The 13,182-nt window shown below is 35.4% G+C and overlaps 1 protein-coding gene across 1 annotated transcript in view; it reads right to left on the bottom strand.

The window, feature by feature from the left end:
* Nucleotides 1-13,182, bottom strand: part of LAMA2 (laminin subunit alpha 2) — a 576,405-nt gene that overhangs the window by 391,656 nt on the left and 171,567 nt on the right. Inside the window, exon 4 of the mRNA XM_081295188.1 lies at nucleotides 12,485-12,727. Coding sequence (XP_081151314.1) covers nucleotides 12,485-12,727 — 243 coding nt within the window. The remainder of the gene's footprint in view (nucleotides 1-12,484; nucleotides 12,728-13,182) is intronic.

Raw genomic sequence — 13,182 nt, 5'->3', positions numbered from 1 at the left:
TATTTAGGGAAAGAACTCTGCTTCCCTAAAATCTGCTTCTGTGACATGTTTCTGCAAGGTAGGTGTTTTTTCCCCAAGTTTAAAATGGTATTTCCTCGTTTTGAAACTGTTTTACAGCTCAGAACGGACAAACTGTTTACTCAATTTATTCAGTTATTCAGAAGCCGAAATAATCATGATGAGTCAAAGCAATTGCTATGAACACAGCCTGTCTCCATTTAATCCTTCCTACATTCTGTATGTGGCAAGGAGGCCTTTCCCTAGGTGAGTCGCTGGCATTTCCTCTGTCTGTGTCACCCTGTAACCACACCTTTTCTGTACTAAGAATTCCTTTACCACTTTATTGATTCATTTTATGTTGTATCTAATGCCTCAAATTTACTTTATTCCCTCCCTGTACCCTGAGACACTGCTGGGCACGCAGATGGTTCTCCATATTTGTTAATGGGTAAAAATGTTAATTGTTGAACCCCATTCATTGACTACATAAACTCATTAAATTTATTCTTAATCTCAAGTCATTTGTTGGTTGAACTGAAACTGTATCTTAGCCATATTTTTGTTGTCCTATCTTTTGCTTAGTAGTGATAAATGTGTCAGCTGCTCTACTGTAGCTAATACAACACAAAAGTTTATCTTATTTTAAGATAAGTGGATATAACATAACAAACTGTAAGAAGAAGAGCAAAATGTTTTTCATGCCCTGAAATAATATGGAGATAAGGAAGAAGGCAAAATTAAATCATTTCTATGATTTTTTCCTTCAAAGGCAATAGATGGTTTCTTCTATTTCTTGACATAATCTTTAAGAATTTTCATCAATAATCTTACAATAAGGTAATTCACCCTGAAAAGAATAGTAGATAACTGCTATAAGTGGATGTCAGGTTTAAAAATATGTGAAATGCCTCTAAAAAGGTATTATCTGTCACTCCTGATAAAACCAACATTTTTACACGTGATGGAATAGAGGAACATTCCTGCTCCCAAGTATCAAGAAATAGGAAATGTATTTCTATGGACACACAGATGTACACAAACATACTTTATTTTCTATGAACCCCAACCACAGTGTCCCCAACCTTACTACCAGTAACCAATAAACTTTCAACTTTCATGTAACCTGACATAATGCCAAATATTCATACGAAAATAGTATTCGCTGCTTTCTCCCTCCCCCCTAAATTCATAAATACATACAGCTTGACTCCTTTTAGCTTAGTAGTGACCTTATTATTATTCCAGGAATAAGGGGAACCATAAGACAGCTAGTATATATCGTTATACATATAAATTATTGTTTCATTGAAAGGGTTTGATTTCCCATTGATGTTTTTGCTGAAATATTGTGTTAGCTAAGATTATATTTGGTAGAGATTAAATTTCTGTAAGTATTTCTGTTCATGCTTTGGCATATATTACTTTAATACATATTAAAATGCATTCTGTTGACTAAAAATAGTCAAATATTGGCAATTTTATATGTCTTAACCTAATAGTACATTTGGTTTTAGAAGGCACTTGTCAGTTGAATAGGAAAATAAATGTCTTATTATTGAATGAAGCTTAAGAACAAATTTACACAAGGAAAATATAATTTTCTAACTTATAATCTTGCCAGGGTTGCCATTTTTCTCTGTAAACTGAGTATCATAGGATTTTTGCTACCCATGATTAGAATTTAAATTGTATGTCTTATGTATTCCCCAGGTAGCAGAATTCAGTGAAATGATTCATTTATATATTTTCAATGAAAATATTTGGTAGCAGTCAGTCTTCCATGTTGTAAAATAGTACATATCCTCAGGCTACATAGAATTCCTTGCATTGGATTTTCCTCTAGTTTTCATTTTTTTTTTTTACAGTGGACTTGGTAAAACAGTTCCTTTTTAAGTTTGCTTGTAAAGTGTAATCATAACCATTCCAATCCTGGGTTACTTGTCTCAAGGACTTTTGATGATAGCTTTAGTGTTGAAATAGTTTCCCTGAGGATCAGAAGCTTATTTTAATAGCTTCAAGATCCTTTGTTGTATTTTCAAGTATACTTCTGCAATAAAGATAACAGTACCTTATCTTTCCTTTGTGAAACTGATTAACTGGCACAGACACACCCTCAGGTTTTCCCAGTTGAGAAAGTGGATGGCACTTAATTACCCACACGGTGTTACACAAGTCCTTGTGGCCAATGGAAAAGTCACATTTAGAAGATGGATGATTGTACCCAAGGGTTCAGTTTATAAAGTGGAGTCATTATGAGATTTGCCAATCACAAGATCTAGACCAGATATTAATGTTGAAATTTAGCCCTGCATTATATCAAACAAGTTTCCATCTATAAGCTGAGAATAATAAAAATTTTGGCTTCAAAATTCTCCGAGGTGGGCTGGGGATGTGCCTCAAGTGGTAGCGCGCTCGCCTGGCGTGCGTGCGGCCCGGGTTCGATCCTCAGTACCACATACCAACAAAGATGTTGTGTCCACCGAGAACTAAGAAAAAATAAATAAATATTAAAAATTCTCTCTCTCTCTCTCTCTCTCTCTCTCTCTCTCTGTCCCCCACTCTCTCTTTAAAAAAATAAATTAATAAAAAAAAAAAATTCTCCGAGGTTTTGGAGAGAATCAGATGAAATAGTATATGACAAAGTACTTTGTAACTGATAAAATATCATAGACCTAAATATTACTGCCAATTTTATTGGTAACAAAACCAAGAGTTGCTGTACTAATCCTCTTCCTCTCCATGGGGTTCACATTTTAACTGAAAAGGCTTAGACACTACTTTGGTTATATGGAATAAAGCTGATAAGACTCATCCAATCTCAAACGACCTACCATTCCTTTATGGCATGTTTGCTCAGGAATTTAGACTTGATTTTAAATATTGCCAAATGAGTGAAAATGCAGAAGTAAAAATAGGTAGTAGCTAAAATGCAGGCTCAAGCAACTTCACACACAAAGAAAGCAAGGCCTGTTAGAAGGTGGGGACATCTAGGCTTTCAGTTCAGCAACGAGGATATTTTTCCAGAAAATCCAGACAAAAAGGAAAAAGGTTTAACCCTACACCTTTCTGATGCTCTGAGGACACATTAAGTTTAAATCACAGCTGGAAAAATTACCAGGTATTCCACCTTGGGAAAGTCATGTCCCCTGTCTGTACCATCTTTTTCTCAGGTAAAAAGAGAAAAAAAAATATTAGAATATAGTAGTCCCTCTTTATTCAGGGTTTGGCTTTTCATGACTAACTGAAACAATGGCATGAAAATATTACCTCAAAAATTCTAGCAGTAATTCATAAGCTTTAAATTTTGCGCTGTTTTGAGTAGCACAATGGAATACTATCTCACCCTCCTATGTCCTGCTGCATCCCACCAGGGACATGAATCATTCTTTGTGCAGTGTATCCACATTGTATACCTGCCCATATGTCACTTCATAACTACCTCAGGCATTGGAGTGACTGTGGTGGTAACCCAGTGCTTGGGCTCATGGAAATCCTTTTTTTACTTAATGACTTCAGAGTACAAAAATATCATGCTGATAATTTTATTATACTATATTATATATTCAAACATTATATTACACATATATAATTACTCTATTTTATAATTAGTTATGATTGTTAATTTCTTACTATGCCTCATTTATATTAAACTTTATTATTGGCATGTATAATAGAAAAGTATCTGGGGTTCAGTACTCTGAGGTTTCAGGAATCCACTTAGGATCTTGAAATGGCCCACCTTCTTTCTGATAAAGGGGAATTACTATATGTGACTTTATACTCATAAAACTCTTAGACTAATATTTATCATAAAATTAAGGTACAATAATTGTTATTGTCTTCTTGACCTTGTACTGAACCCATGTCACTACTTGAGGCCCACCCTGTTCTTTCTGGTCTTTTATACTTTAGCAAGCTACAGTTCTTTGCCTCACTCATTTATTCAGTCTTGCTTAGGAGCCCCTGTCTACACTAGGAATGATTCCACAAATCAGTACAATATGGTTCTGTTCCCATGATGCTTCCTGCTGTTAATCCAGACTAAGCCAGCTCAGTCATTCTATAGTGAGGAGTTGGTTTAAGTCAATGTTAGCTATGAACCAAGGGAATTTGCTATCACATTACATAGGTTATACAGGCCATTGCCATAAATAATCTAATTTCATCTGCACTATAGCTCTGGGAATTGGCCTGGCCACTTATTAGATAGTTTACTTGTCTATGCCAGCCTCATTGTTAATCATTGGCAGAATTATCTGAAAGTCAAATCTAGTGAATATTTCCAAAGACAATGTACAGTTCTTTTGTGTCTTCTACCAAAACTATGAATTTCCTAACCTAGCTTAACAAGAGCTGTTTCATTTTAGTAGACCCTGGTATATCTTATTCTACAATACTGAAATATATGGGTCTCTTAAATATTGATGCTATCTCCTCAAGAGACCATTCTTATTCATTTTCTCTCATCATCTTTGTTTATCAGCAATACCATATTAATGGATTTCCTGACACTTTCTGGGTCCAATATTTTGGGTGTGGGTGGAGGAAATCTATAAACTGATCCATATCAAAAATGGAGAAATACAATCTTTTTAATTTTGTCTTTTTATTACAAAGGTAATATAATAATAAAATCTATTAAAAAGAAAATGCTTTAAATTAAATATGGGTTTTATGTGAATAATGCTTTGTGACAAGATATCTCAAATGCTCTGTGTATTCCAATAGAGTTGAAACTTTTCATTTCTTGGAGAACTCCATAGAATCCTCATGGCAAGGAGGAATTTTCATGTTCTTGCTCAAGGGGTATTTACTGACCTAATGTTGGTCAATGCAAGCATTCTTTTAGAGAAAGGAAGTTTGAAATCTCAAATTATTATTTACCTAAACCTGCTTTCATAATAGAAACTATTAGTAATGCTCTGCTGTTCACTAAAGGAGATTTTATGAGTAACTGAGAAGGACTAGTTCGTTATTTCTATTCCCACATTTCCATGAGAGCTCACATATGAAATCTTGCTATACTCTTAACAATATTATATCAAAGGAGAATCTCTGAAACATTTTTAATACAGGGTTGGTTTTGTTTCTTCTCTCTCTAGTATTTGCAATTCTAAGGATCACCATAATGTCAGATGATGAAAAGAGAAAGAGAAATATTCTGTCTCTTTATATAAAATTCTGTCACATAGGAAATCAAAATAATATCAAAGCTGTACATACAGTTACCAAAAAGAAATTGTCTTCAAGAATTAATGATGGTTTCTCCAGGGATTTTTGTACAAGACTACCATGTTTCAAAAGCAAACTCAAAGTGAATCTAAGTTCCATTGAGTTTACTGCAGGAGAGTGTGTAGGATTAGAGTAAAAATAAAGGAAATCATATGCAAATAACCTTTAGGTCTCTGTATGAGGAAATTGAGTCTACATCACCATGGTAACCATGAATATTTAGTTATTAGTGTAGTGGCAATTCAAGTAAATTAAAAGTAATAATCCCAGTTATAGAAAGGGGAAAAATCTCATATAACAGATAAACATGGATTATAATTTTAATTCTAGGACACCTAAAAGCATTGCCATCTGTACGCCCATCCTTCTCAATATCATAAATGTAATTCCTCTCTCAGCCACCTCTCCAACCATCAGTAACCTCATTAAAGCTCCAAGCTCATTTACTCAACTCAAAACCAGCCAGAGATTCAGTTCACAAAAGCCTGTGAGGTTTCCTTAGAGAAAAACATTAGTTTCTTTCCTCATATATGTAGTTATTGTGACCAATTTTCTCTCCTTAAATAAGTGGTACCCTGCTCTCCTCCAGGGTTGGAGAAAGTTGGAGATGTCTGAAGAAACAAACTAGGAGTTGAGACATCAGACTCTCCAGAAGCATCTGTTGAAAACATACAGAAGGCTTCCTGAGCCCTTCCTGAATTTATTGAGTTAAAAGCACTGGTCTCTGAAATAGCTATCTTTCAAATGCTTCTAGGTGATTTCAGAGTGAAGCCAGCTTCTCAGTGGTGCCTCCACGTGGCATTCCTTGTTCAGGGTTCCTAGTAGCTCTGGAAACAACTGGTTTAACAGAGGTAGCACATGGGCCATGATAGTGGCTCCTGATGGTGTTGGCTCCCTCGGGCACTGCTGGAGAGGTAAGTCTATGTAGCTGTGCCCACCAAAGCTTTCCCTATGACTGGCCTCAAAAAATAATAGGGGCCCCCTGTGGTCTGTTGCTTTATACTCTGCAATGTCTATTAGTGAGTTCAATATCACTCTCTCAAAACAGGGAAAAGTGGGTCCCTGCTGAGCCTTCTCTTGACATTGATGATACAAAATTGCCCTTCAAAAATGAGACTCTTGTAAGGTTTTTGCTCAAAGCTTCCCTCTGTTTGAAGCCTAGATAAGAATATACAAGGTTATCCCTCCATTATCCCTCCTTTACAAAGTCCTAAGGTTTGATACCTTATGATTATCTCAAAGCTAGGGGTGAGCTTCTTCCCTTGGAAGTAGCCCAGAATGCTAGATTCTATGGTAATCTCTTTCTTGGAAGTAGTTGAACCTTGTTATTTTGGGAATTGGGTGTTTTTTCTAAAGTACTCTCCTGGTAAATCCTCATAATTAACATTTGTTGATCTCTTGAAAGCCATGTGAGCTGGAGAGCAGGCGAGGGGCTGAGGAAAACCAGGGAAAGTAGTGAGTTGGGGTGGAAGGAGCAAGGAGGTCCAAGGAAGGGCCAGAGGAAGTTCTGAACTTCAGATGCCGAGGTTGAAGCCAAGCCAGGATGTCCTTTAGTAGGTCAATAAAGAATTTATCTCAAATATCTTTGGCTCTGAAATGATGTACTTTTCGCCTGAAATATAATATTTTAAAATGTTTTAAAACTTTTGATACATTTCCTCAAAATTCTTCAAACAAGTGACAATGTAAAAAGGCTCATTGGATTTGACATTTTTTTTAATTTAAACACCTGGATCAAAGATAAAGAACAAAAAGAAACACACACACACACACACACACACACACACACACACACACACACCAAATTGCAGCATATATGCAAAAGAGCTACACATATGAAAATAAATAAGAGGCTGGGGTTTTGGCTCAGTGGTAGACCACTTGCCTAGCACATCTGAGGCACTGGGTTTGATCCTCAGCACCACATAAAAATAAATAAAATAAAGGCATAAAAATAAATAAATAAATAAGAAACCTGTTTCCTGCATTACATTCTTAACCTAAACCTAGAAGCCCAATATAATTATAATAAAATAGGCAAGCCCACATAGACTAATATTTATAAACTACCTCTTAAATAATATGTGAAATATCTCTTAAAATGGTTAGAGATCAGAAGCAAAAAAGGAGACACATTCACTAGAAGCAATGTGGAATCCTGAATTGGATCCCATAAGAGAAAAAGAGCATTAATGATAAAACTAATGAAATCTTAGCCAGGTCTGTGATTTATTTAACAGTAATGCATCAATGTTGACATCATTTTGAAATATGCATCATGTAAGATATTATCCTTAAGGCAGTAGAGTGAAGAGATATGAGGATTTATTCTTCTTATATTTATATCAATTCATCATAATTCAAAATAAAAATTTATTTTTAAATGCATATGTGACTTTGCTTTTGCTTATAGCAGGTTATATTCCAAGGCTAGATTCTCAATGATGACAACTAGACAAACTGGATAAAATATACAAAGACATTTGTTAAAAGCCACCTAAGAGCTCTTTAGAGGATGAAGAGTAACCTTAATATTGAGAAGAAAAATGTTTCTATAGGTGATTGGCTTATTATGAGAACTTTGGTCTTGTGGGCATTTTCTTGTCTAAAAGACATGGCTGAGATACTAAGCCATGTTTCTGACAGCCCTGCTGTATTAAGAGGACGAAAGTTAGATTCTGGGACTAGTAGGAGGATGATTGGTAAATCCCCCACATGTTGGCTTAGACTCCAAAGACGGGCATTCCAGGAATGAGGATAACTGGAATTAAAGCAGCTGTCCCTGGGTTATAGCACAGCTTGGAGTCATCTGAGTGTCTCAGCTACTTGAATCTCTAAATTGTTTTAAGAGGATCCAGATTGCCATGGGATAGCAGAAGGGTCAGGATAACCTCACAAGGTGAAGAAAATATCTTCCTCCCTAGATTGTATCTACATATATTTATATAGCTTATCAAATTACAATTTCTCTTATACAAAGTGGTCAGGATAGAAAGAGATAACACAGTTTAAAAGAAAACCAGTAGATGAAACAGACAACAAAATATACACATAAAGGAATGGTATTACCAAGCTGAAATGCTTAACAGTTGTTAAACTTGTTTTCAAGTAGATAAAAATAGAATATTGAAAATTTGAATGTTATATATAATAGAATTAAAAATTTAATATAAATATAGAATTTCAATGTAAAACTAGAAATTGCAAGCTTCTATTTGAAGTGACTCAGAAATTCTAGAAACTAAAAATATGATAAATAAAATTAGAATTCTATGAATCATTTTAATATATTTCACATAACTGAGGGAGAATTTATGAACTAGAAGTATACCAGAAGAAATACCTAGATCAAAGATAGAAGAAGACAAAAGGGTAAACAAAAGGTTCTCTACATAAACAATGGAAATCAGAAAATAACCAAATGTACCAAAATAAAAAGAGTAAAATGGAAATCAGAAAATAACCAAATGTACCAAAATAAAATAACTGCAAACCTAAAATTTATGCTTAATAAAATATTTTTCAACAATGGAGGTGAATTCTATTGTTTAATTCATATACACATTATTGAAGATGAATTTGCATATTGGCCTTGAAATTTGAGATACTTAGAGTTGTTGCTGATTTCTCTGTATTTTGAGTTTACCTTCTCATTGTGACTTCTTTTTGTGGGGGTGGGGTGGATTTGCCCCTCTACACGCTTCTGTTATAGTAGTTGTACTTTCATGTTTTATTTCCTAGTCTCTACGTTTGTTTCTTTAATTTTATTGTCACTTCTTTGGGAAGTTTTGAACATAAACACTTAATAATTGTATTTCAGGTGCTATTTAAAACAATATCATTTTAAAACCAAAAGTTAATGAGTGAGACTAAGATTAATTTTACAGTCATTTGTCTAGGAAATATTGTAGACAAGCATCCAAAAAAGTTTATATCTTCAAATGTAATATGTTATCCAAAACAATGTTGCTTTAGAACACAAAGATGCCTTAGAACTGCCAGGCACAGTGGTGTAGGCCTGTAGTCCCAGCAGCTTGGAAGGCTGAGGCTGGAGGATCATGAGTTCAAAGCTAGCCTTGCCAATTTAGCAAAGCCCCAAGCAACTCAGAGAGACCCTGTCTCTAAATAAAATGCAAAAATGGGCTGGGGATGTGGTTCAGCGATTAAGTCCAGAGTTCAACCCCCCATTCCAAACAAAAAGAAATTCACTGATGATTAACTGACTTGAGGTCCCAGAAAGAACCAAAAATGGTATTTGTGAACATGGAATTTGAAATAAAGTTTAAACTTTTACTCCCATGTATGTTTTCCTATACCAAGTTATCTCAGAATTATAACTCTTCATAAGCACACTGGTTTCAGCAACAGTATGTACAACTCCTCGAAATTATTTCTGAGTTTAAGAACTATCAACAGATTTTTTAAACCAACTTCTAGTCTTTGCTAGAGTATGAAAGAAACATTTACCAGGGAGTAGGGGACCTGGATTCTTTATTTTTTTCCCTTCTACATATTATATTGGTCCATGAGAGTTGTACATAATGGGGAGATTTGTTGTTATATATTAGTGCACATACATAGTATAACAACATAATTTGGCCAATATCACTCCCCTGGTCCCCTTCCTCTACTCTACTCTCCCTCTGCTTTATGTGATCCAGCCCCCATCCTTCTTTTCCTTTTTCCTCTCTAGCAGGAGACCTGTATTCTTATTTCAGCTCTACAATCACAGGAGCTGTGTGTCCTGGCTAATATCACCTGCCTTCTCTGAGGCTGTTTATTCTAAAAAGAAACAACCATGAAATAAATTCTTCAAAATGAGTAGAAAGTCTAGGATAAGTCTGAATTTAATTCATGCTCTTAAAACCTATCATTCTACTTCAAATATGCTGAATTTTTTTCTGTTCCTAACTTTAACTTCTTAATAGTCACCATCACTGAGCATTTTTTAGTGAATGTTGTTCTAAGAGTAGAAATGATATTTTGTCAGTTAGAGAAATAAAGAACTAAACAGACATGTAGGTTTGTTCCACATTGGTAGGTTGATGTGGTCTAAAGGATGGAGGACCACCATTAATATAGGGAGAGCAGGGTAAGGAGCTCTGCTTTATAGTTTTTATCTTGTTCAACCAATTTCTGAATTGGGTCATTTTTTAAAAGAGTAAAAAATCTTAAAATATTAGATAATCATTAGACCTGAGTAAAACCTGGATCGAGGAGAAGAAATAATAAAAATTCAGCTCCCACACATGTCTTCTCTCTACTCCCCTTCCATATCCAGAAGCCAAACTGGCCAGGTCTTGGTTGCCTCTGGGCATAGAGCGGGTTGAACAGATGTTTGACTCACTACATTTGACTCCTTGTCATTTGGCAGATTGAGGTCTCTGCTGAGAGCACCATTTGGAATGTTTTTTCCCCAAAACTGGTATTTTTGAACATGGAATTTGAAATAAAGTTTAAACTCATAGAATAATATTGCCTACAAGGAGTCTGATAGATTTATGTCAGACACCTAACTGTCCCCCAGAAGTGTTTAGGGATAGCCTGGATTGGTCTGGGTAGCCATGATAGAATATGAATGTGGTTTTTCTGAATGTGAGAATGTAACAGATGACATTACCTTCTGATGTCTTAGGAGGAAAGAATATCAGACACAAGTACAGACAGTCCCTGACTTAGGATTTTTCACTTAGGATATTTTTACTTTATGCTGGTGAAAGAATGACATTCATTTAGTAGAATGTAATTTGAATTTTGAATTTGGATCTTTTCCCAGGCCAGTGATATGGGGTTCCACCCTGTCTTGTGATGCTGGGCAGCATCAGGAGCTATAGCTCTCAGTGAGCCGCAGGATCACAGGCAAGAACAATCCATTCTCTACAATCTGCCGTGTTGTCAACACTTTTGGACATTGTGTCTTCACATCTCATTATGTCTACAAAATGTTCATCAGTGTCTCCTGTACCCAAATAACCACTCTGTTCTTCAGTTTCAGTAGTCAGTGAATTGCATGAGATCACTCAACACATAATTATAAAATGGGACTCATGTTAGGTCAATTTGCCCAATGGTTGGCTAATGTTCTGAACATGTTTAGGGTAGGCGAGCTAAGCCATGGTATTCAGATGTCAGATGTGTAAGGTACATTTTTACTTAGATATTTTCAACTTAGAGGTTATCAGGATGGTTAGTTGAGGAGCTGTCAAGCAAGTAGGATGAAAGGAGGTTAACCATACATATTAAAGGGAGTCAGGTCAGGAAAATATAATAAAGAGGCACTAGAGAATTCAAGAATCAGTAAATCTGGGTTTGAGTATTTGAGAAGAGAAAATAATAAATATGGTAGCTATTGCTATTATTACTACTGAAATAGCAGCAGCAATGACAGAAATATTAAATGCTTATAGCACTAAATAGTTCATGCTTGTAGCACTTGGTGTACATGTCAGCACTGTTTCTATATAATCATCCATTTAATCATAATGGGAATCATATGATAAAAGTAATTATTTATGTTCCCAATTTATGGAAGATGAAACTGAGGCACAAATAACTTAAAACAACTGGAGGAAGAACACAAAACTAATAACAAGGAAGTCATGGCTTCAATCTGTAGCTTAAAATTAAATAAAACTGAAATTTTAGCTGCAGGATGAAAAACACTACAGGGTAGCAGAACACTTTTGATTTAAGCATACAGCCTACTTGCACATAATTGAGAACCTCAGAATCCTGCACATTAATATTCAGGATGGCCCAACCAGAGCAAAGAAACCCCATTGTAGCCCTCTGTGGTGATAGCAGAAACGCATCCACGACTCAGGATTTCTTTTGTTTGGACCCTTCATGTAGATTCCATTTCTTCACAAATTCCCCTCTATTGTCTCCATCTTCAGACCAGAGCATACACAAATGTAAGGCTTTCTTTAAGGTCTCCAGCCTTTCTCTAATCATTATCAATCCTCACCGTCAGGAAAGTCTTTATATATCAAATTAATCACTGACTTTCCAGCTTAAACCCATTTCCTATTCTCTGATCTTTATTGGAGATAGGAGACACATGAAGGTAGTTAACATTCTAATCACCTTGGGTTTTTTTCTTTCTTTTTTTATTTAATAACTCATTTAAATGTACTTCTGCTAAATCCCATTTAAAATCTCTCTGACATTAATTACTGATATATTCCAGTCTTTCTGACAGGCTTATTTTGCCTTATAAAGTGTACTTCAATGGTGAGTATTCTCATCTTACCTCTCCATTTTCTAAAGGATGTATTTTGGAATAAAATGAAGTGCAGATGACCTCGTCATCTTTGGCATAGGATGGAGGTCCAGTGCGGGGATAAATATTGTAGAGGGTCAGGCACTCTGTGTCCGTCACAGCGTGGTACTGCCAGGGCTTGTAATCGATGTCATCAAGTGAGCGTTCCAAAATCCAGTTCCCAGGCCGAGGGGAGTTAGCTGCTTTCACAATCACGTAAGCAATCTGGAACACCTGGGGAAGAGTGACAGCAGCATGACTTTTCAATTCCAAAGTCTTTTCACATTTTTTTTTTAATCTCAAATATGCAGCTGAATGCTATAGGAGATTTTATTTTACTTTTATTCTATAACCCTATTATGTTCTCTGAAATGATTTTACTATTGGATGTTCATATTTAATACCTGTTTGCTAAGAAGAGATGTTTCCTTTTGACAGCCATGACTTTAAAAGCAATGGATTAGGACTAGATTTTAGTTGTCTAACAACTCATTGGCATCATTTCACCTAACTTTTAAAGTTCCATTATGACTATTACCAATGAAAGTATTTATGGTCTGCTAATTTATTCACCCACAAAAAAATGTGTAAGAAATCCCATGTGTGACAAGTACTAGATAATCGTGGAAACATGCTTACTTATGTCACTTAGTGCTTTAAAAAGTACTATTTTGATGGACTAAGATAAT

Source organism: Spermophilus citellus, assembly GCF_964194105.1.
Source record: "Spermophilus citellus genome assembly, chromosome: 5".
In the NCBI taxonomy this organism is placed as follows: domain Eukaryota; kingdom Metazoa; phylum Chordata; class Mammalia; order Rodentia; family Sciuridae; genus Spermophilus; species Spermophilus citellus.
This window is presented reverse-complemented; position numbering and strand designations above follow the sequence as displayed.